At 39.1% G+C, this 26306-nt stretch overlaps 1 protein-coding gene across 1 annotated transcript in view; it reads right to left on the bottom strand.

The window, feature by feature from the left end:
• Positions 1 to 26306, bottom strand: part of ATRNL1 (attractin like 1) — an 802696-nt gene that overhangs the window by 122227 nt on the left and 654163 nt on the right. The window contains exon 28 of the mRNA XM_055559801.1: positions 9682 to 9796. Coding sequence (XP_055415776.1) covers positions 9682 to 9796 — 115 coding nt within the window. The remainder of the gene's footprint in view (positions 1 to 9681; positions 9797 to 26306) is intronic.

Here is a 26306-nt window from a genome sequence, read left to right as displayed (position 1 = left end):
TTGTTAGCTACAAGGGAGCCAAAGATAAACTGAGATATAACCACTGCCCTCAGAGAGCTTAATACCTGGGAGGAAAGTTTAAACAAAAGTACACAGTGACTTTGATACATATCACAAAGCAGTAAAGAAATGACCTAGCAAATTGTGTAGGATTTCATGAGCACAGGTCACATTTGTATGGAGGAAACTGAAGAGGCTCCATGGAAGAAGTGGCATTTGAACTGGGCTTTGAACACGGGCAGCTGAGAGGGAGAGGGCATTTCAGAACAAGGGACAACAGTAAGCATGACAGATGACGTACACACACTCATGAAATCACAGGAAGAAATACACAGGTGGAATCCCAGTCATAAAGACCTTCTACCCACTCATCGTTCTTATCTCCTAGATGAGGAAACAGGGCTCAGGAGGATAAAATCATTGCACATGGGCCCCAAACTAGCCAGAGGTGCCGTGCTGGTGGGCACTGGCAAGGACGCCATGCCTGCTAACCCTGAAAGAAGGCTGGACAGAGGTCAAGGGGGGCCTTACACCCCAGAGTGAATGTCTGGACTCACTTCGACAGGCAATGAAAAGTTAGCAAAGGACTGGAAGAAGCACAAGCTGGAATCAAGATTGCTGGGAGAAATATCAATAACCTCAGATATGCAGATGACACCCCCCTTATGGCAGAAAGTGAACAGGAACTCAAAAGCCTCTTGATGAAGGTGAAAGTGGAGAGTGAAAAAGTTGGCTTAAAGCTCAACATTCAGAAAACGAAGATCATGGCATCCGGTCCCATCACTTCATGGGAAATAGATGGGGAAACAGTGGAAACAGTGTCAGACTTTATTGTTCTGGGCTCCAAAATCACTGCAGACGGTGACTGCAGCCATGAACCTAAAAGACGCTTACTCCTTGGAAGGAAAGTTATGACCAACCTAGATAGCATATTCAAAAGCAGAGACATTACCTTTCCAACAAAGGTCCATCTAGTCAAGGCTATGGTTTTTCCTGGGGTCATGTATGGATGTGAGAGTTGGACTGTGAAGAAGGCTGAGCGCCGAAGAATTGATGCTTTTGAAGTGTGGTGTTGGAGAAGACTCTTGAGAGTCCCTTGGACTGCAAGGAAATCCAACCAGTCCATTCTGAAGGAGATCAGCCCCGGGATTTCTTTGGAAGGAATGATGCTAAAGTTGAAACTCCAGTACTTTGGCCACCTCATGCGAAGAGTTGACTCATTGGAAAAGACTCTGATGCTGGGAGGGATTGGGGGCAAGAGGAGAAGGGGACGACAGAGGATGAGGTGGCTGGGTGGCATCACTGACTCGATGGACATGAGTCTGAGTGAACTCCGGGAATTGGTGATGGACAGGGAGGCCTGGCGTGCTGTGATTCATGGGGTCGCAAAGAGTCGGACACAACTGAGCGACTGATCTGATCTGATCTGATGAGAAAGGGAGTGAGAGAATTGTGCCTTCCTTTGGCAGAATCTGCCTGAGCAAAACATGGAGGGAGTGAAAACGGCAGAAGGAAGTCTGTTCTATCTGCGTCAGGGGTAAAACCTAAAGAGCTTCGTGGCTACAGGGATGTTGAAGGGGAGAAAAAGAAGGAAGAAAGGTAACTCCAAAGTTTCAAACTTGAGCCACTCAGAAATGGACTTTACAAAAACAGTAAATTCAGGGGACTCCCGTGCTGGTCTGTTGGCTAAGACACCATGCTCCCAATGCAGGGGACCCAGGTTTGATCCTAAGTCAGGGAACTAGATTTCACACAGCACAACAAAAGATTCTGCATATCCTTAGCACAACCAAATAAATAAATTTAATTAAAAAAAAAACAAAAACAAAACAGTAAATTCAGAGGAGGGTAGTAGGGGGCAGTAATGGGAGAGAGGGAAGGAAGAGTGACTTTACATTAAAACTGGAGAAAATCCAGTGATGGCTGAAGATCCATGGAGTTGGGAGTTAGCATCTGAAAAGTTCCTGCAATGAGCAAAGAGAGCATCATCCTAAAGGGAGAGGGTGGAGAAGGATGAGAAATGGGCTCAGGACCAATCCTTAGGGAATGCCCACCTATACTTAGAGTGCTGGTGAAGCAGGCAATGAACACATGGGAGGTGCTCTGCATCCATTATCTCAAGTAAATTCTCAGTAGGCACCTGTGATAGATCGAGGCAAAGAACACCAGAGAGAGTTTCCAGAAGTTGGAGAGGCGAGATGGGGAATATTCAACAGTCAAACACCACAGAGACACAATGATAAGTAAGAACTGAGGAAAGTGTATTTTAATGACTATGTTTACCGTTTTGGTACTACTGCTGAAAGATATGCAAGCTTAGCAATTGTAGGTAAGTTTTATTTCACGTCTTTCTCATAACATTGTCTATTCTTCATTCACAAAACTTAACCTGTTTCACAATTACAGGCTTATTTGCATGGTTATTTGTTTTGTGCATCTCCACACAGGCACTAACATCTGTGGGGGCAGGGACTCTGTTTTGTTCACTACCATATAATACACGGCTTGACCTGTAGCAGGTATTTTTACATGTTTTTTTTTAATAAATAAATATAACAAATGAAGATGCATAATAACTATATTTTGGCAAGAAGATAAATTCAGTTTCTTCTGTAGATTTTGTTTACTTTGAATATCAGAGTTTTTTGAGACACAGTCATATTATTCACAATAGTCCCAGACATTTGTTCTTATCTCTGTTGCACCCTGGGCTCTCTTTCCTCATTTTGTAGTTTACTTTGCCATGAGTGCCCACTGTTTCTTCCTTCTTTATGAAGACCCATATGCTGGATGAGACACTAGTGGTAAAGAATCCTCCTGCCAGTGCAGGAGATGCCAGAGATGTGGGTTTGATCTCTGGGTCAGGAAGACCCCCTGAGTAGGAAATGGCAACTCACTCTGGTATTCTTGCCTGGAAGATTCAATGGACAGAGGACCCCGGAGGGCTACAAGCCTGATGGGGTGACAAAGAGTTGGACACGACTGATCACGCACACACACTGCATATGCTGGATGTAAACAATGTCTGAACTTGAGGTTAAAAGGTAACCTACATGACAGATTGTTCTAATAAGTTGTGATACAATTCAGTGGTTTTATTTCTTATTCCAGCTACCTCAAACAAAAAGAATGCTAAGGTCAAACACATCAACAGGTGTGTTTCTGTAATTTGAAGATACTGTGGCAGAGTTATGGAAGGAAAACAGAGAGTCCTAAGGGACAGGAAACTGAAGAAGCTTCTGGAAAATGTAAATTAGTTTAAAAAAAAAAAAGGCTTCAGAGGCCTGAGTGCTGCACTGAGAGTCAGCAGACCTGGAGTCTGTTTCCAATCCGCCTCAGAGACCCTCAGTCTCTGACTGGTGCTGTGAGATTCCTTTACTCACTGAAGTAGGGCAACATGAATGATCTGCCTTATCCAAACATGCTGCGAAGACTGGGAACTAGACTTTTTAAGTAAAATTAAGAACTTTTAAAACTTTTTAATTGGAGGATACTTTACAATATTGTGTTGGTTTCTGCCATACATCCACATGGATCAGTCATAGGTAAGCATATATTTCCTCCCTCTTGAACCGCCCTCCCACCTCATCCCACTCCTCTAGGTTGTCACAGAGCACCAAATTTGAGCTCCATGCATCATACAGCAAATTCCTACTGGCTAGTTGACTTCTCTAGTGGCTCAGCTGGTAAAGAATCCGCCTGCAAATGTGGGACACCTGGGTTTGATCCCTGGGTTGGGAAGATCCCCTGGAGAAAGGAAAGGCTATCCATACCAGTATTCTGGCCTGGAGAACTCCATGGACTGTATAGTCCATGGGGTCACAAAGAGTTGAACACGACTGAGTGACCATCTAGTCAAGGCTATGGTTTTTCCAGTGGTCATGTATGGATGTGAGAGTTGGACTGTGAAGAAAGCTGAGCACCAAAGAATTGATGCTTTTGAACTGTGGTGTTGGAGAAGACTCTTGAGAGTCCCTTGGACTGCAAGGAGATCCAACCAGTCCATTCTGAAGGAGATCAGTCCTGGGTGTTCATTGGAAAGACTGAGGCTGAAGCTGAAACTCCAGTACTTTGGCCACCTCATGCGAAGAGTTGACTCATTGGAAAAGACCCTGATGCTGGGAGGGATTGGGGGCAGGAGGAGGAGATGACAGAGGATGAGATGGCTGGATGGCATCACCGACTCGATGGACATGAGTTTGAGTAAATTCCGGGAGTTGGTGATGGACAGGGAGGCCTGGCGTGCTGCGATTCATGGGGTTGCAAAGAGTCAGACATGACTGAGTGACTGAACTGAACTGAACTGAGCGACCTTCACTAGTATTCTTGCCTGGAGAATGCCATGGACAGAGGAGCCTGGAGGGCTATGTCCATGGGGTTGCAAAGAACCGAAGATGCCTGAAGCAACCACCAGTTTCACTTCACAATGTGTACGTTATTTTTTTAGTTCAACGATTGGTGCTAGTTACTTTTATTTCCTAACATGTGATATATGGAATATGGTTTCTTAACTGGTCCTGAGCAGCTGGAAAGGCAAGTTAAGCTACTCCTCAGAAACAATTTATTGCTCTTCTTACCCCAAACTGGTATGATTTAGCATAATGGATAGTAGAACTGTACAACAGGATTGGAGTGAAACCCATCCTAGGAATCAAACCCAATCCAGTCATTTCATACACGTAAAAATACAACCCAGAAATGAAAAGACTTGGCCACCCAGTTAGCTGGTGGCAGAGCTGGATCTGGACTTTGGGTGGGACTTGTGACTCCAAGTCCATTAACTCACTCCAAAGTCCCTTTGGGTGGGACTTGTGACTCCAAGTCCCCTAACTCCTATGAGTTAGGACCTAAAAGTTGCGGTCCTAATACTGCAGGCCCTATGTTGTTACTACAAAACGGAGTCATATTTTCACTAGCAGATATGTCGCAGCATGTATGTATTTGCATTCTATCAAATTCCTATAGTTAAGTCACCAGGAAGGAGAAATCTACCTTTCTTGTGCCTTAAACCCAATGCTTAGCAGAACCCTCCAGGTCCTTCCTCCTTCATCTGGATATAAAGCTTTTTTCAGAAGAAGAGCAATTGAGAACCCCACCGTATCTTTATCCAGAGAAGCACAGTGATAAGGTAGAGTCTTGGCTGCTGAGGATCTAAGTGGCCTTGAATTTGACTTCGGGTTTACTCACTCACTGGCAGTATTGGCCCTTGGATGAGTCATTTAATCTCTCTTGAGTTTAAGGATACATATATTTTTAATTTGTAAAAGTGGGATAATAATAGCTACTTCTCAGGTTCATTAAGAGGATTAAATGAATTAGTGTATATAAAGAACCTGCTTCAGAGCTCTCTTCCCTCTTGTTCTGCTTTTTGTTATCCTTTCTTTTTATCTGATCAAATCAAAGTTCTCTTCTTGTCATTATTACCCATGATACTGTGGGTAGACTGTCATTTTAAACATCGTACAATATTTCTAGATTTTTCAAAATAATCTGGTCAGCCTGCCAAAACTTCAAAGCCTAAAGGGAAAAGAATTTCAAAACCTTAGAAATTCCAATAGCTTTCATTTTGTTTGTTTTGCCAAACATGAAGCCAGATCAGGGCAAAATTCTACATTTTAAGTTGAGCACCTAACTCCTTTAAGGCAGTGGACATTTGGGCCACCAGATTTTTAATCCAGTGATAAAAGTTAATCTGCTTCATATTAGTAAGAATCCATAAACTATGAAATCCTTCATCCTCCATAACAAAGTGATAGCAATCATGATCATTTTCAATTTATGCTTTTGAAGAGCTCTCTTTGTCCACATTTCATCTTAATATGACTCTAAAATGCGTGGGGACCTTGCTCTGCAAGGTGACGGGTGATATGCTTGCCCTGCTTTCATGGGGACGTCAGCCTTGCAACCACTCTGAGGTCAAGAGAAAGTGGCTGTGTACATGTGTCCACAGGAGAAATCCTGCTTTAGCCCAGAGAGTCTGGCGTGGTTGGCAGTGGTGGTTCATAGGAAATACAAGGATGAAGCAGCAGGTTTACAGAGCTAGGGAGCAGGGAACCTAATTAGCCCAGCACCAGGAGTGCCAAAAAGCCTATTTAGTATTTTTTGCTTTTCTTCTTCTAAGCTACCTAGAGGGAGAATTGCTCATAACATCTACATGCATTATATGGAAAAAAAAAAGACTACTGAATGGAGTAATCTAAAGGATGAATCTGCAGTTTCTCTTCTGACCTCTGCTAAGATGAGCCATAGAAGGGACTCCATGCATTTTAGACAGACGCTAAAAGGGCCATGTCTAATATTACTTGCTAAATAATACTGGAATATCTGCTGGTAGAAAGAGCATAAAGTCCAAAAGACAAGGCCATGATTTGAATTAAAAAAAGAAAAAACAACCCCACTAGTTGCTACTTAAAAGAGACGGCCAGAACTAACCCTTGCCTTTTTTCCAAATCACTTATTTGATCGTGCTGACGTGTAGGCTCTGAGAGAAAGCCACCATGCTCACAGGATGCTTCCGCCTTCTCCATATCCTGAAACTCATCCTTCTCTTAAATGCTTTTATTCATGGTAATGAAGAGTGCATTATGAAAAGCATCATTTGACATTTAGGAAGCTATGTTTCAGAAAAGGGCCTGATTAAAAAATTAGAAATTGTACAAAGTACTGCAAGAGGACTTTTAATCTAATAATTAATGTTTATTCATCACTGAATAGATACGTTCACATTAGGAGACATAAATAGCCCAAGAACCAAGAGAAGACTCTGGGAACCCTGTCCTTTACACAGTGGAAATGGCGTTTGTCCATGAGGCTCCTCCTCCACTTTCTTCTTAACTCCCTCTCACCTCTAACCCTGCACCGATGCTGGAGGAGGCTCTTCAGAACATAAGGCTCCTGGTGGTACGATTAGAGAATCAATGAATGGATTCTAGTCCAACTGCTCATTTTATTATTGCTCACTGAGTCTCATAGATAGAAGTGGTTGCTCAAGGTCATGTTTCCCAGGTCTCCTATCATCAAAAATATTTATGAACTGCTTTCTATACACTGTGATAAGCAGAGACACACATCTTTATCTTCCTGTCAAGATACGAGATGAACCGAACATTAGCAATGAAATAACCAACGTCAACATTTCCCTCTGAAGAGCCAATATGGAATGCATTTCCTCTCAAATACTGGATGATACTATGATAAGTTTTCATTGACGAGGTACACACCAAATTATCTTGATGAAAAGGGAAAAAAATAAGTCATTTAGTTTGCATACTGGTGTCAACATTTGCTTTGATTAGAGAAAACGCATATGCGAATATTAGAAAATTGCTATTAGCATTGTCTTTTTTACCCCTGAAAAGTCAAGAGTTTTTCTTAAAAAACATATTGTTTCCCACATCTTACCATGAAAAATTTCAAACACACAGAAAAGTGGAAAGATTTTACAATGGACTCCAGGATTCACATCACCTAGATTCTACAATTAACATTTCTTTACTTGCTTTATATCTTCCATCTGCTCATCCTACTATCCACCCATTAGTAATATTATGCATTTCAAAACAGACTGCAGACAGAAGACAACATTTTATTTTGAAGGACTAGAATCAATGAGTTTTCCTACTCCTATAGAATTGGCTAAAAAAATTTTTTTTTTTTCAAGGAAGAACAAACTCATCCTGAATGGTGCACACAGATATTCAACAGAGTTCAATGTATAGCCACTATAAACAGTGTGGCAAATTAACTCAAGGTTTTGTCTACTTTTATTAACCCTGTAGATGTTTTCAGTACTCCTCCAAGTGTTTGGCTTTGTGAAGACATGGGCTGTAGATTACAGAAAAATAAGCTCTCTCCTATAGATCATAGGAGAAAATTGCCTGGAATGTTAGTAATAAATATTTTTGTTGGTGTTTGGCTCTATACTCTAATACTTTCTAATTATTCCTTGAGTGTAGGAATACAGAGATTTATAACATAAATTCTTTTCATTTATAAAGTGAGTTTTATGATACCTATAGCTCATGCTTGTCATAAGGATCAACCATGAAAAATAGGAAAACACTTTGTAAGGAGTAAAAATCTGTGTGCATCGAATATAGCATTATCGTTAGTAATTGCAATGCATCTGTAATAAAACACAGCTGAGGTAATGGTCCTCACTGCTGTTTGGCTTTTTCAAATCAGTCAAATAGATTTCAAAGGTTAAAGGGACAGAGTATTGGCAGTTGCCTTCACTCTGCCTGTCAGTACGTCATCTTGTCAAGGATCTAGAAGAACCTTGGTGTATATCGCATAGACTTCTTTTCATTAGTGAAGTGTTTGTTTTGGACATCATCCCATCCTTGAAACAATACTTCCATTAGCTGGGCACACTACCTATAATTATCCATCTTATCTGACCAGTGCCAAGGTATTCTGTTCACTGCATCCCCTTTACCTTGGTGGTTCTGAAAGGAGAAAGGGAAGGCACTCAACTCAACATACGAGAAGGTTTATTTCATTGAATAAAACAACTACAAATGAACTGTGGGTAGAAATTCCTACAACAAGATATCATCAGGTACCATAACTGACAAGTTTGGAGGTGATGGAGATCTTCTGTTGCCATACAGAAAAAATTATATTACATGAATATCTTAAAATTTATAAGCTATAAAGTAGGGTAGCTTCCATTTTTGTATCTTGTTGGGCACAAACCGAGAAAGTAAGGACCAAGGTTAGAGCTAACTAGGGAATTAAGGAAAGAAAAATAAGCAGGGAGATGAGTTCATCATCAATTTCCATTACTGAGAACCTGCCCACATCTTTGCACTTTATTTTACCCTTAAGGGGAAGTGAAGAGAAAGATAGATTTGAAATCACCCTTACCCTTAAAAAGCATCCATTTCACTAATAGTTGTTTAGAGAAAACAATTGGGAGAAAGAACAATTAGAAACAAAAGGATATGTACAAAGAGAAATAGACACACTTTCTGATTTAGTAACAAGTTATACTCAACATTGGGCATGTTTACAATATAGACAATGGTCAAAACAATGAGAAGATCTCTAAGAGGATACATGGAGTTACTTCGAATTTAAAATATGCTTTTCATGCAGGAAAACGAATATTAGAGGAAAAGTCTGGCTGTGCTCAACTAAAGGCGAGGGTCCCCAGGTCTATGAACCGCATCTGGCTGGTGCTGACAGCAAGAACTTATCTTAAATGTTCCAGGATGGATGCATCAAGCTCTTATTCTCTGATGCCACAAAACATTCCAAACATGCAAGTGAGTTCCTTAATTAGATTCTGTATTTATGAAGCAAGCTTCTAATCACATTTATAATTTGGCAACCTATATGATACACATACTGGGAGAAAAGTAGCTGCCCAAAAGGGTCAAGAACTTGATTTCCCCGCTAGTGAAAGTACTCATTGTAATTACAATGACCAATTGAAGTGTGTGTGTAACATACATACATGTGTATATTACATACAAATACACACATATATTCAATATGCATTTCTAAGACAAACACTGGCGAGATACTTGGATAGAAGTTGTATTCTAATAAAATTTAACCATACTCTGAATTAGAACCTTGCAAATATCTTTATTATGCTATCTGGTAGTATTGTTTATTTCTTCTGTTCCGTCTACATGTTTTGTTTAACTGTTGATGGTGCCTCATTCATCTTACCTGACTGCCCAGGGGGAGGGGCACCTGATGGCCCTCGCGGTAGACAAAGAAACACGGTCAGAACTGCAGCTCTGTTCCCAGCACAGGGTTCAATGGCTATTGGTTTGGGTGCTCCCTGAAAAAGAAAACCCATTCTAAATTTGCATTGTTTACACGATACTGTTACTCTACTTTTCTCTTATGCTTCAGGCAGCTAAAATGTACATTCTTAGTAGTTGAAGAGACACCACCTTTCAATTTTTAATAGTTCAATTGAGTATTTTATTGTAGTACTATTTTTTTTTGTAGTGGTGGTCATTTACATTTGGAAAACATTTTTCTTGGGACATGTTAGCATGTGTTTTTGCAATTTTTGAAAAGTACTCATTGTTTTGCTCTATTTTCATCTTTTTTTCTCTAACAGTTTATTTTTTAGTGAGTGAGGTTTACAGAAAATTAAGAGGAAGCTATAGATATTTTCTATCTATATTATTTATCTATTATTTTTATATATATCTATCTTATTTAACTTGTATGCAGAGTACATCATGAGAAACGCTGGGCTGGAGGAAGCACAAGCTGGAATCAAGATTGCTGGGAGAAATATCAATAACCTCAGATTTGCAGATGATACCACCCTTATGGCAGAAAGTGAAGAAGAACTAAATAACCTCTTGATGAAAGTGAAAGAGGAGAGGGAAAAAGTTGGCTTAAAGCTCAATATTCAGAAAACTAAGATCATGGCATCCGGTCCCATCACTTCATGGCAAATAGATGGGGAAACAGTGGAAACAGTGGCTGAACTTTATTTTTCTGGGCTCCCAAATCACTGAAGATGGTGATTTCAGCCATGAAATTAAAAGATGCTTGCTCCTTGGAAGGAAAGTTATGACCAACCTAGACAGTATATTAAAAAGCAGAGACATTACTTTGCCAACAAAGGTCCGTCTAGTCAAGGCTATGGTTTTTCCTGTAGTCATGTATGGATGTGAGAGTTGGACTATAATGAAAGCTGAGTGCCAAAGAATTGATGCTTTTGAACTGTGGTGTTGGAGAAGACTCTTGAGAGTCCCTTGGACTGCAAGGAGATCCAACCAGTCCATGCTAAAGGAGATCAGTTCTGGGTGTTCATTGGAGGGACTGATGTTGAAGCTGAAAGTCCAATACTTTGGCTACCTGATGTGGAGAGCTGACTCATTTGAAAAGACCCTGATGCTAGGAAAGATTGAGGGCAGGAGAAGAAGGGGATGACAGAGGATGAGATGGTTGGATGGCATCACCAACACAATGGACATGGGTTTGGGTGGACTCCAGGAGTTGGTGATGGACAGGGAGGCCTGGCATGCTGCAGTTCATGGGATCCCAAAGAGTTGGACACGACTGAGCGACTGAACTGAACTGAACTGATAGATATTTTCCATAAACCCACTGCCCCCATGCACAGCCTCCCTGATTATTAACATCCCCACTAGAGTAGCACATTTGTAAAAAGTGATGAACCTAGAATGACACATCTCTAGCAACCAGAGTCCACAGTTTACATTCGAGTTCACTCTTGGTGTTGTATGTTCCATGGGCTTGGACAGACGTATAATGACATGTACTCATCACTACAGTATCATATAGAACAGTTTTGTGTGCTCAGTCGCTTCAGTCTTGTCCGACTCTTTGCGATCCCATGGACTGTAGCCCGTTAGGCTCCTCTGTCCATGGAATTCATCAGGTAAGAATACTTGCTTGAGTGGGGTGCCATGCCCTCCTCCAGGGGATCTTCCCAACCCAGGGATCAAACCTGTGCCTCCTGCATTGCAGGCAGATTCTTTACTGCTGAGCCACAAGGGAAGCCCATAGAGTAGTTTAACTGCCTTTAAAATCCTTTGTGCTCTGCCTGCAAGTCCAGGAAATTACTGATTTTTTTATTGTCTCCATAGGTTTTCCTTTTCCAAAATATCATATCTTATAGTTGAAATCATACAGTATTTAGCTCTTTCACATTGACTTATTTCACTTAAAAATACACATTTAATGTTTGTCTGTGTCTCTTCAATGTTTAGTGCTCTATAATATTCCATTGTCTTGATGTATTATACTTTATCTATTCAACTACTGAAGGACATCTTGATTGCTTCCAAACTTTGGCAATGATTAATAAAGCTGCCCAAAACATCCATGAACAAGCTTTTGTGTGAACATAAATTCTCAACTCCTGTGGGTAAATATTAAGGAGCATGACTAGGATCACACAGTACCTTGTGTCATTTAACACTAAATCCTGGCACTCTGTAGAGGTCAACAGGCTTACATCTAAATAAATAAATAAATGTATTTCAATATATTTGATATTTGATATGTAGTCTGTGAGCCACAAAGTTGTGTAACTTCTGTTGCTTTTTCACAATTGCTTCTTCTCACCAATGATAAAATAGTTTAATCAAATTATCACAATCCAAAATATTATATCTTTAAAAATATTTTCCCAGTTTTATTGAGACATAATTGACATAGAGCAAGACACATCTTTAATATCATTTCAGTGAAATACATATGTAATAATCACCCATCAATATATTTTTAAATTAATTAATTAACTGTAATTTGAGCTACCCTGGGTCTTCGTTGCTGCTCATGGGCTTCCTGTAGTTGTGGCAAGTGGGGGCTACTCTAGTTGTAGTGTGAGGGCTTCTCACTGTGGTGGCTTCTCATTGCAGAGCACCGGCTCTAGGGCACTGGCTTAGTGTTGCCCCATGGTAAGTGGAATCTTCCTGGACCAGGGATGGAATTCATGTCCCCTGCATTGGCAGGTGGATTGTAAACCACTAGATCACCAGGGAGGTCCCCACCAATGCATTTGTATTAAATGCATTGTATTTGTATTAAATAATATAACTTTCAGTTCAGTTCAGTTCAGTCACTCAGTCTTTGCAACCCCATGGACTGCAGCACGCCAGGCCTCCCTGTCCATCACCAACTCCTGGAGTTTACTCAAACTCATGTCCATTGAGTCAGTGATGCCATCCAACCATCTCATCCTCTGTTGTCCCCTTCTCCTCCCGCCTTCAATCTTTCCCAGCATCAGGGTCTTTTCAAATGAGTCAGTTCTCCACATCAGGTGGCCACAGTATTGGAGTTTCAGCTTCAGCATCAGTCCTTCCAATGTATATTCAGGAAAGATTTCTTTTAGGATGGACTTATTGGATCTCCTTGCAGTCCAAGGGACTCTCAAGAGTCTTCTCCAACACCAAAGTTCAAAAGCATCAATTCTTTGGTGCTCAGCTTTCTTTATAGTCCAACTCTCACATCTGTACATGACTACTAGAAAAACCATAGCTTTGACTAGATGGACCTTTGCTGGCAAAGTAATGCCTCTGCTTTTTAATATACTATAACTTTAGAAATAAAATAAATGAATACATGAAAATGATTACACATGATGCTAGTACTTTTATTAAGTACTTCCTATGGATTAGGTATATGAACTGCTCTCTATATATTAATTTATTTAAATCTTACAACTGGATAAGATAAGAACACTGAAGCAAGAGATTAAAAAAACTTGCTTAAATTTACACAACCAGAAAGTAGCAGGGCTGAGATTTAAACACAGATAGGCTGTCTCCTGAGTCGATGTTCTTAGCAACACAAGGAAGTCTATCATATTATGAATGTAGGAAAATTCATGCACCCACACACACATATACATAAACACATGTGTAAGTGCACATGTGTGAACACATACAATCCACGCACACACATGTGAACAAAAGCACATACAGAATTTAAGTTTAAATACAATGTCACCTTTGAAACAACAGGAATGTCATTTTACCTGAGGATGCTGATTTTGGCTATTTCCCTCAAAAAGTACCGGTGGGACATGCTTGACTTATCAAAGAAACATCTACACATAAAGGCAAAATTAAACAGAAGAAAAAGTATCACTACTTTAATTTTTAGAATAAATGATTTGTTTAGTCTTGGCTATCTCACTTTAAAAGTGCAGGTAAGACATGGTTGACTTATCAAAGTAGCATCTCTACATAAAGGCAAAATCAAATAGAAGAAAAAATACCACTGCTTTAGTTTTTAGAACAAATACCTTGTTTAGTCTTTTATTTTAAACTGATATTGGAATTTCTCAGAAGAAACACAGACATATGTATTCATCCACCTCAAATATTTTAGAATACTGCCAGTTCCAGAAAGTTTAACGAGGCATTAAAGATAAAATATGTCCCTTTTCATGTAAAACTTAGACTGAAATTTCTGGTGACAACGGTTTTATGTGGTTATAAAGGATTTCTCCTTTATAGTGATATAAATCTCATGTTTTAAAATTATCCTCATACAGATACATTTTGGGGAATTTTCGATATAAAGGTGAAAGTGGCCATGGTAACAGAAGAAAAGGGCATAAAACTCTTCCAAGAAAATGCTGTAAGCCATGTTGCAATATCTGTATCAAGTTACATGGTCTATGGTTTTCCCCTTTAAAGCTTACATTTAATTTAACAGACTTATTTTTGAAAATGTTAAGCCAAAATCAGCATAAGTACACAGATATTCTTCGATGATGCAAATATTTAGAGAATAGGCTTGTCATATTTCAAGGATAACAGAAAAACACTATGAATGTTTTGAACCATATTTCTAGGCTCCTGAAATTTATCCTAATTTAATAAATGCAAAGTATATGTAAAGGTCAATTGGTTAAAATATACTAAGAGAAGACAGAATGAATTCATGTTTAAATGATGGTGATATATTAGAAATACTCGCATCCCTTTTAATATACCTAAGAAATAATTCATCATTTCCACCATCAGGCAAGGTTTTCTTCGCTATTTTGTTCTTAAGCACTCAATGAAAGTGAAAAAGTGAAAGTGTTAGTCAATCAGTCATGTCTGAGTCTTTGTGACCTCATGGACTGTAGCCTGCCAGGCTCTCTCCAGGGAATTCCACAAGTAAGAATACAGGAGTGGGTTGCCATTCCCTCCTCCAGGGGATCTTCCTGATCCAGGGATCGAATTCGGGTCTCCCACATTGCAGGTGGATTCTTTACCATCTGAGCCACCAGGGAAGCCCTAAGCACGCAATAGCACTACTACTCAAAATATCCAAAGCCACGCTAAAACACTCGATTATAAAACTAAGAACGATTTTGCAATTACAACACACACACACACACACACACACACACACACAAAACAACAACCAGTTGAGAAACAGTGCTCTTGGTTTACAAGATTTATAAAAACAAGAAACAACTTGCGAGTACATCAGCTGATAAACAGCTAACATTTATTAAGTGCTTACAATATGCTTTGTGCATATTATGTGTTGTCAGGCTACATTTCTGCTGCTTTAAGCACTAGAAGAAAAGGTTTTAAACATCGGACGCCAAGGCTGAAAGCACCAGCTGAGAGAAAAATTAGTGAAAAAAAAAAAAAACACAAACAAACAAAAAACAAAAAAACTGTAAATTTCAAATAGAAAATGGCTTAATTATTTAATACTTTAAAACTTCAGAGAGTCAGCAACAGATAAAAGACAGTGTAATAAAATATCTTGACCGTGGGAGAGAAATTATTTGCATAGAGGCCACTTCTGTAGAATCTTCCTTAAAATAATTCTCTCACTCTTAATTTTACTGCTATTGCACAGAAAACATTCAGAAATTTCACTATATTGATAGGCTATATGAAAGGAGATTATAATCCTATTTTAAAATCAAATTGGCTTACAACTTTCTCTATTTTTAGCTATAAAATTTTCATAAAAGGATATTAGCAAAAATATGAATTATTCATTATGTTTAAAATATTAGTGACTAGCACAGCTCTTTGACACTTCTGGCAGGAATTCATATAATTTAAAAAATTATTTCCAAAGACTTTGTGGCAAATATTACTTTCAATAAAGTATTTTAAACAAAAAAGAAAAACACTTTATAGCACTTGGGTTTTACAACAGAAAATAGCAACCCCCCTGAATGATATTTCTGATACCTTGAGGTTTGTCAGTTGTTTAGCAATAAATACATAGCCATGCATCAAAATCATTTCACAATGACATAACATGTTCACTGAACTGTGCAGTTTATCATACATTTTCCATGGCTGCCTTTGAAAGAGATAAGGCATGGGTTTGCTTGCCCACAGCACCCAGCAACTGTGATTTACTTCTAGGCATTTTCATATTTGTTGTACCCAAAGAACCAGGCGTTAGACTGTGCCAGAAAACATCACTGACAGTTATGTAATTAGCAGTCCTTGTTTATTAAGCACGCGGAGCTTTTTCAAAAGACTTGTTTTGTTCACAGCAGTTACTTCTGAAACTATTGTACTCATATCTTTAAGTTCTTGCTTTTTTTTGGAGCAATTCTAAAACTCTTTCCATTTTTGAGCTATCAAAGACCAGCAAGTTACCAGAGAAGCTTCTGAAATCATAAGGATTTTCAAGATTACAGTTCTTAAAACTTCCAGTAACATATTCTGAAACGGAAACCACCTTGTGAATCTGGGGTGTCCTGGAAAACTGCTGCTACAAGAAGCCCTGGGTGTTTAGAAGACTTCAATGGGCAAAAGCTGGCTGCCTGTTCCTTCCTCCAGTGTTTGCTTCTCAAAGAGTGAGTGAAGGAGGAAGTGAGTGACTTATAGAAATCACACGGAAGTCCATCACTGGAAACTAACCCCAGAAGCTGAGGATTTGAGAGAATTACATGTAACTGATGGAGTAGGAAGTGGCTACCCACTCCAGTATTCTTGCCTGGAAAATCCCATGGACAGAGGAACCTGGCGGACTACAGTCCATGGGGTTGCAAAGAGTCAGACATGACTGAGCATGCACGCATATATAACTGAATCGCTTTACTGTACACCTGAAACTCTGTAAATCAACTATACTTCATTAAAAAATAAAACAGAAAACAAAACCAAAACTTTTAATACTGCCAAAGCAGGGCTTGCCAACTCAAATTACTTCAAGGAACAGCTCACGTTTATTAAGTGCTTACGATATGCCTTATGCTATGCCAAATGTTTACATGGGTTTAATCCTATTCCAAGAGGTAGGGGCTATTCCCATTTCATAAATTGTGACACTGAAGCTCAAAGAGTTTATGTAACATAACTAAGGTTGCAGACCTAACAGGTGAACAAGCCAGGATTTCGAAAAATATAGCTATCTTCTCACCTTGTATGCCTAACCATTATGCACACTGCCTGTAACAGGTAAGCAGATTGTCTTAACCTGTAGAGTAAGACAGTTAAAAGTGATGGGCACCACAGTGAACTGGAAAGTACAAGATTTATTTAAAACATTCACCCTCAAAAATGTTGCTGCCAAAAAAAAAGTCTGTGTGTTAAAATGGGCTGAGAGCCACTACTTTGTAAAATGGAATTCAAGATATCACTTCAGAGTTGCCAGGCTCTTGTGTCTACCCATTCACCAAACTTCATCTTTTATTCTGCATAAGCGCCATGTTTTAGTCAATGTAAGTGCTTACTCTTCAGTACTTGCACCCAGGGTTTCCAGAATCTGTTCCTTCTTCATTCATAATATTCCTACTGTCCAGGAGATCCTTCCTATAGATCTCTAACTTTCCTAAAACTATACATCCCTCAGGGACAACTCATGCATGAAGTTTCCTCTGGTCTGAGGTATGTAGTCTGTCCCGCCTTAGTTCCCTAATCATTATGGCCCTTTTCATTTTCCAAATGACACTTAAGCAAGTGTACTGTTTTCTCACTGGAACAAGCTCCTTGAGGGCAGGTCCAGTTTCTTATTCATGTCTATTGACCTTGTACTGACTTCCTCTATTAGAAAAGTGTAAGCACAGTGCCTGTGTTACCTTTTGGGGATAACTGTTTCCCAGTCTTATAGTAAAAGATTGATCCCAATCTTAGAAGATTTATAAGATAAATAAGATTTATAATCTTATAACAATCGTTAAGATTTTTTCCCAATCTTTTAGTAAAAGTATAGGTATTGGTGTACATGTATATCTCTATTAGATTCCTGCTCTTCCAAGGCAGATATCAAGTTAGACTCTTTTTTTTTTTTTTGCCTTACCTAAAACCTCCAATGGGGTGCTGGTGGTGGAGTGGGGGATTGGGGGAGGGTTCCCAGTGGCACAGTTTTAAAAATCCAGCTGTCAATGCAGGAGATGTAGGTTAGATCCCTGGGTCAGGAAGATTCCCTGGAGTAGGAAATGGCTACCCATTTCAGTATTCTTGCCTGGGAAACTTCATGGACAGAGGAGCCTGGCGGGCTACAGTCCATGCGCTCGCAAAGAGTTGGACATGACTGAGTGATTAAGCCCACACACAGCATCTAATGGAATGCATTTTTACACATGGTAAGTGAATTAGTAAATGGAAGAATACATGGAATCATCACATGGTGAGATAACTGGTGGGCATGATTCAGTTTCTATCCAAATTATGAAATATTAAAGGGATAAAATAAAACACTGAAAAACAATATTAGCTAACGTTTACTGAGTACTTACCAGGAGCCAAGAGCTGTGCTAAGCACTATATTTGATTACTGTCTTATTTTCTATTTTATACAGATGAATGAATTGAAGTTCAGAAAAGTCAGACAATATTCTCAGGGTGACAGAGCTAGAAAGTGGCAGGTTCAGGATTGGAACCTAAGTCTGTTTTTAACTGTATGATACTGTTAAAAAACATAGCTTAAGAAGTCAAGAAGTCTCTCATTCTCTCAGCTTGACTATTAATAGGAGGAATCAACTTAAGATATCATATTTAAAAATTATATGTGTGTATCTGCCCCATTTCTGAGCAGGGCTCAGAACACTTGAGTTCCAGAACCAGTTCTGTCAGTATTTAGCTGTGTGATCCTGGGCTTATTACTGAATCCAATTTTCCCAAGTGGAAAATGAACAAGTAGACTGGATGATTTTAGGATCTCTTTAACATTCTGTGACTATGATTTATGGAAAACCTTCAGAATGTGTGACATAACAATATCTAACACTTACTCTAAGTACAGTGAAATTTGAAATGTCCAATCTTTAGTAATATTTTTTCCTGTTCAGGTACTTCAAATGACACATTTAATTTTTAAAGCACATTATTATACATATGATGAATACATCATATATTACTAAATGGCCACCACTGCATGCCAGAAAAGCAATTAGAAAATTGAATCAAGGAATTAAGGATTAATGTGGATATGTTATACCTGTCAGTGGTAATAAGTGTTTTGACAAGGACAGAATAAAGTCTGACAGTATGCACAAATACTAATCTGATATATGAGTGAAATATTAAAAATGCAAACAACTGCACATTAATCACTCTAACATTTCCTTATTAGAACACTTTTAATGCTATTCTTACCCAAATCCATTTATAAATAAAATGAGTCTTTCTCAACAGCTTGTACTAGTTGGTATTCGCAGTGTAATGAGTATTTATATTGATATAAAATTTAGCTTTTAGTCACATTAGTAAAATAGAATTAATTTACTGAACATAGATTTAAGTCAGCCTGATGGTCTGGCTCACAACTGATCAACTATGTTGATTCTATAGGATCAACAAATGCCAAGATTCCAGATCTCAGAAATGGATTCTCTAATTTTGTTGTTTAGACTTGAGAGAAAACCAAAAGTAAAAATCATATTCTCTCCTTATTTACCATTTGCATGAAATGATAAAGGAAAAAACCCATTAGCTAGCTTTACTTGCTAGGAGGATAATTCATATTAATAAAAGAAATTAAGCTGATGGACACTCTCAAAACCAGGGTTAAACTGCATTAGAAGAAAATTCAAAGAGAATAAGGTATTACACGTGGGAATAGGGGGAGGAATAAAACATAATTCACAGAATCAGTATGCTGCTCATGGAGTTCCAAAGGTATTCCTATCATAAGCTCTATGTTCAATCTCTGTTCATAATCTCACTACACACACATACGCACACACACACTTATATACACACATTTTAAGGTTTATATCTATAGTAAAATATAGAGTTTAACTGAGTTTTACTGTGATTTTAATTGTGTGGCACTGCTTTGGGGAGCGAATAGGCTAGATTATGACAGCAGTTATTTGTCACTTGTTTTTTCACAGGTATTTAGGTCCCCCAAAATGAAGATATTATCTCTTTTTGAGATATGATATAATCATGCTTTGCCCCTGAGTTAGTCAATACACAGACATGTTAATACGGGGTGATTTTGAACAGATTATCTTTAAAAGTTGATTCCTGGTAGTATTTTTCAAAAAGTTGAAATAGATTATCTGTTTAAATAATTGCCATAATTAGATTTTTTACAACCTGTACTTTTCTCCATAGCTCTGTGCAAAAAGCAACCTAACCATTATACTTCATGTATTAATTTCAAAACTGGGACCATCCCTTCTGACCTCAGAAAGTACTGCTAAGTATGAGACAAATGTGTCTGTCAAATCCACTGGCTTCGCATCTTGCTTCAGCCTACCCTGTGCTCTTGTTCAGGCCATTTCATCTACCCGGATTTTTTGCCAACATCTACTATTTGCACACGATTCAGCTCAAAACTCTCAATCTGCAAGAAGCCGTCCCAGGTCATTTCAGACCATTCCAGCACCTTCTCACTCTACTCTGTCTCAATAATTAGGAGTAAGCTATTTTTCCTATTGTGACCACTGGGAGGAAGCATAATGTAGTGGTTAAGAGAACAACCATTAGCAACCGCTGCCTAGGGTCACGTCACTGAGCCTCTGTGCCTCAGATTTCTCAGCTATAAAATGAGCTAACTATCCTTCTGCATGGGGCTTCCCAGGTGGCTCAGTGGTAAAGAACTTGCCTGTCAAGGCAGGAGAAATAACAGACGTGGGTTCGATCCCTGGGTTGGGAAGATACCCTGGAGGAGGAAATGGCAACCCAGTCTAGTATTCTTGTCTGGAGAATCCCATGGACAGAGGAGCCTGGCGGGTTACGGTCTAGGTTGCAAAGGGGTTGCAAACAGTCAGACACGACTGGGCACACACACATACACACACACTGGAAAAGGGAATGGCAACCCACTCCAGTACTCTTGCTTGGAGAATTCCATGGATGGAGGAGCCTGGTGGGCTGTAGTCCACAGGGTTGCAAAGAGTCTGAATGACTGAGTGACTTACAGACACACATATGTATCTCACAGTACTTGATAAAAGTCAGCTATTATTATGATGATGCCATTCTGCCCAGTTCCCATTTTGCTTTTTTATTTTCTGTCCCATTAAAGAATATGTTCAACTCAAAAGTAAGCTGTCTAAAGGCAGATACCATATTTTTAAAAGTTCTGTTAATGGCTTGAAATTAATTAATTAAGACATTAAGCCTCAAAGACAGAATTCTTTTTTTTTAATTTAAATTTATTTATTTTAATTGGAGACTAATTACTTTACAATATTGTGCTGGTTTTGCCATATTGTGGGCTTATAGGGTGGGAAAAATATGATCTCAGTGCCAAATTTCCCACCTGTGTCATATCAACACTGTTTCTGTGTACCTGCCCATTTTTTCATTTTAGTTCTCTGCTTTTATCGGGGACTCCGATCTGACTGTGAGCATTATGTGCTACATAGAGTAAACTTGTCCTGGCACCTAAGACTGTGTGTTCAATAAATATTTCATGGATAAATAAGTATTTGATTTTTCTTTTCCAAATTGAGTACATGGTAAATCTCTAAAAGTTGTGACAAAAAAGTTATAAAAAGAAGCGTAGTCTACAGCAGATAGATATAAATCAGCAAGATCTTGGTATCTCTGTGTGTTTTGATCCTTTCCAAAACACATTACATCATAAATGCAAGATGTGACCTTGGTCATGAAGCTGATAGATCAATTCAATTTAAAAGGTAAGTGTGTGGGACTTCCCTAGTGGTCCAGCAGTTAAGACTCTGCACTCCCAATGTGGGGGCCAGGGTTCAATCCCTGGTCAGGGAGCTAGGAGCCCATATGCTTCACAGTGAGGAAAACAAAACAAAACAAAAGGTAAGTGTGTTAGGCCCCCTGCTGGCACATGGGGGTACAGCATGACACAGGCACGGTGCCTACCCTGGCAAAGCTTTCTCTGGGACAATGGGACTGGGGGCATCTAAGACTATGTCAGAGCTAAATGCATTCACAGAGTTATGGGGATAGGAGTGGAGGGAGAAGGAGGATTTGAGTAATTCTCTGGGAAGGACTTGACCTTGCAGAGGATGACTATGAAGGACGGAGAGTTCTGATAGAAGGAAAAGCATGAATGCAGAGGCATAGAGGCACGTAACTTATTTGGGAAATTACTCGAAATTCACGGTAGGTCCAGCCTTGGAAGTGCTGAGTAGATCAGGACAAGAGGAGGTCAGAGGAAAGCAGGGTCCTCTGTGAAACAGGACTCTCATCAGCCCCTTCAAATCCTTCCTGGTCAAGACTGAGATTATCAGCACCTGCTGACAAAGTTATACCTAGACGCTCAGATGGAAACGGACGAGTGCAGAACTCAGTGGGCCTCTGTGCAGCCTTCAAAGACCTGCTGCAAACTGTCCCCAGTGGACACCCATAAACTTTTCTTTCTCAGGAACTCACAATGCTTTTTTATTAAACTATTGTTCACATCTGTGACATCAATTAATTAAACTATTGTTCACATCTGTGATACATACCATGTGAACATTAAAACATTTATTTCTGAAACTTCAACCATAAGACTAAATCAAGAAGCTCTGCGAAAACTAGCCGTCAGCAGAAAAAATAAAAGTGCAGACATGGCAATATTCTTAATGAGGAATCAAATGTTAATAGATCCAGCATAATAAATGAATTTCTGGTATGATGATTATTATACCAATCATAGCCTATTATAAATAAGGAAAGAGTGGACAAAATTCTGAATGAAAGATCTTACCTGACTGGTTATGAAAACATGTATGTAATTAAAATACAGCAAACCCTACCTAAATCTCTAAGGGAATGAGTCATTCTGGATGACAGATTTTTTCCAAAAACTTGGACATTAGCTCTATAAAGACTTTGCTATTTTAGGACTTTTTTTTTGTAAGGGTGAAGTCCTTAAAATAAATATCCATTTCTCAGCTTCTCAACCAGACTATAATATACTATAGGGAATTTAACATTATCTCCATGTCCCATGGTCACTATTATGAGCATAAATTTCCATAATATACTAAGGATACATGGAGTTGCAAATACATGTTTGAATATGTACGTTAAATGAATTGAAGGCCTGAAACCACAAATCTCCTGAAAGAGAATAGGTAGAACACTCTTTGGCATAAATCATAGCAGTATTTTTTTTGAATCTGTCTCCTAAAGCAAAAGTAAACAAATGAAACCTAGTTAAACTTAAAAGCTTTTGGACAGCAAAGGAAACCACTGACAAAATGAAAAGACAATCTACTGAATGGGAGAAAATACTTGCAAATGATGACCAATGATGCTGAAGCTCCAATACTTTGGCCAATGGATACGAAGAGCAGACTCATTGGAAAATACTCTGATGCTGGGAAAGACTGAGAGTAGGAGAAGAAGGGGATGACAGAGGATGAGATGGCTGGATGGCATCACCAACTCAATGGACATGAGTTTGGGTAAACTCCGGGAGTTGGTGATGGACAGGGAGGCCTGGCGTGCTGCGGTTCATGGGGTCGCAAAGAGTCAGACATGACTGAGCAACTGAACTGAACTGAACTGAACTGAAGGACACTTCTCTGCTTCTCAACCAGACTATAATATACTATAGTTGGTGATGGACAGGGAAGCCTGGTGTGCTGTATTCCATGGGGTCGCAAACAGCTGGATAGGACTTAGCACCTAAACAATAAACAAATTGGGGTTAATGTCCAAAATATATAAATATCTCATACAACTCAATATAAAAAACGATCTGATTAAAAAATGAACAGAAGACCTGAACAGAAATTTTTTCAGAGAAGATATACAGATGGCCAGAAGGCATATAAAAAAAAATGCTCGGCACTAAATGTCAGAGAAATGCAAATCAAAGCCACGATGAGGTATCACTTCACACCTGTCAAAATAGCTATCATCAGAAAGTCTACAAATAACAAATGTTGGCAAGAATGTGGTGAAAGGGAACCATAGTATACTGTTAGTAGAATTGTAAATTGGTGCAGGCACTGTGGAAAACAGTATGAAGATCGCTCAGAAAGTTAAAAATAAAACTATTATATGATCCAGCAATTCTTTACCAGCTGAGCTACCAGGGAAGCCCCCAGCAATTCCACTGTTGGGTATATTTGAAGAAGGCAAAAGCACTACACTGAAGAGATACATGCACCCCCATGTTCATAGCAGTATAATTTACAATAGCCAACATGTGGAAGCAACCTAACTATCCACCAACAGATGAAGAGCGAAAGAAGATGTGATATTTATATACTATGTACATATATACATACACATAGACAACAATGCAATATTACTTAGCCATAAAAAAGAATAAATTCTGCCATTTGCAACAACATGGATAGATGTAGAAGATATTAGGCTTAGTGAAATAAGTCAGACAAGGACATACTGTACAGCACAGGTAAACACCGCCACTATTTTATAATAACTTTAAATGGAATATAATTTATAAAAATATTAAATCAATGATGTGCATTTGAAACTAAAATCGTTTGAATATGTACATTATAGGGCTTCCCAAGTGACATTTGTGCTAAAGAATATGCCTGCCAATGCGGGAGACATAAGCGACGTGGGTTCAAACCCTGGGTTGGGAAGATCCCCTGGAGCGGCCACTCCTGTATTCTTGGCTGGAGAATCTCATGGACAGAGGATCCTGGCAGGCTACAGTCTATAGGTGGTAAAGAGTAGGACACGACTGAAGTGACTTAGCACACACGTACACAGGCACATTACAGCTACAGCCCTAGGAGTTTCTTTTCTTTCTAATAAGCTACCAATGCAGAGCTTGCTGTTTATTTGTCCCCTTATATTAATATAAAGGGAGCCTAAAGACTGCATAGCTGCTATATGAGTAACATAGCCACTTTTCTATAAAACTCATCAATAATGTGAAAATTAAAGTGATCTTCTTCTCAAGGGGTTTTCTCATCCTCCCCAACATCTTTCTACCTGCTGCTATCCATGTGCTGGGACCTGTCAGCACCGTTCAAAGCACTGACTACATCACCAGTCCCAAAGATCACAGACATCCTGACAGTTTGTAAAAATCCTCCTATGTCACTTGAAGTTTGCAGGCACAGTAATCTTTCTAATTTTGAGAATTCTGACAATAGTATTTGGGAATAATCTTATCATAAAGTCTTGAAGGATTTCTTCAGGCCCAAATGACTATCAAATATGAAGCAGGCTTGAATCCAAATCTTATGGGACCTTGGGCAAATTATTTAACTTTGCCTCAGCTTCGTCAACAGAAATTAGAATTTATAAACATCAATCCTGTAAGGTTATTTTGAGGCTTATAAAAGATAATATATGAATAAGGGCTTTTAGCACAGTGCCCAACAAAACACTAGATGTTTAAATTTTTATATTAAGTCAAATCACTTGAGATGTAACTTTTGTTCATCAAAACCAGTTGAATGTCTGCCATTCTTATCTGGCTCCACCTTAACCCTTCCCTGCCCCTTTGTTTGGTGATACATGGTGGGGCAGTGTGCGTGCGTGCTAGATTGCTTCAGTCATGTCCAGCTCTTTGCCATCCTGTGGACCACAGCCCAGCAGGCTCCTCTGTCCATGGGATTCTCCAGGCAAGAATACTGGATTGGGTTGCCATTTCCTCCTCCAGGGGATCCTCCTGACTCGGGATTGAACCCACATCTCTTGCATCTCCTGCACTGGCAGCTAGATTCTTTACCACTGGAGCATCTGGGAAGCCCTGGTAGGGCAGTAGGGGAGGTTTATTATCCAGATCTTTTTTTTTTTTTTTTTAAATCTTTTCCTCCTGAGACTTTCATCAGCTCAAACTTGGTTCCAGGTATGGGATCAGTGTTATAGATATCTGTTCATTAAAGGTGGAACCAAGCTCCAGGTTTGTTTAGAGATGATAATTCATTGAGGCAAGTGGTGAAAAGTTCAGAGGGAAAAAGAACACACAAAAGATAAAGATTCCCTGAAATCTTCCTTAAACAGCAAAAAGAAAACTATCTTACGATGGACATACGTAGAAATGATTCCTAAGTGTGCTTTTATATGTCTGTGCAGCCTGGGAAACTTCTTTACCCACCATTATTTGCTGGATTAAAACTTCATTAATTTTTTTTTTTTTTTTTTTTTTTTATTTATTTTTTTTTTCAGATCAAGAGGGCTGAGGGGAAAATGAGAGGAAAGTGGATAATAGGCAGAAGATGCTTTTAGTAAGACCATGGGGTCCTCATGGAGGCATCTTGGTCATCCCCGGGCTCTCTGGAACTCACAGGATAGGCCTGCAGCTCCATCTATGTCCTGAGATATATGGACTCCTTGTGGGATCATACTAAATATATCTGCATTCTTTTTGGCTTTTTCCTCTAATGATTTGATTGTGTGAACTCAACAACCTTATCAGAGCTTGCTTTGGAAAATGAAGTATGTAAAAGTGAATAAAATCTCTCTCCAAATCCTCCCCCTCAAAGCTCCTTTCTCAGTATAACTAAAAGTTAATGG

Source organism: Bubalus kerabau, chromosome 22 (genome assembly GCF_029407905.1).
Source record: "Bubalus kerabau isolate K-KA32 ecotype Philippines breed swamp buffalo chromosome 22, PCC_UOA_SB_1v2, whole genome shotgun sequence".
In the NCBI taxonomy this organism is placed as follows: Eukaryota; Metazoa; Chordata; class Mammalia; order Artiodactyla; family Bovidae; genus Bubalus; species Bubalus kerabau.
Note: the sequence above shows the minus strand (reverse complement) of the source record. Positions and strands in the feature narration are given on the sequence as shown.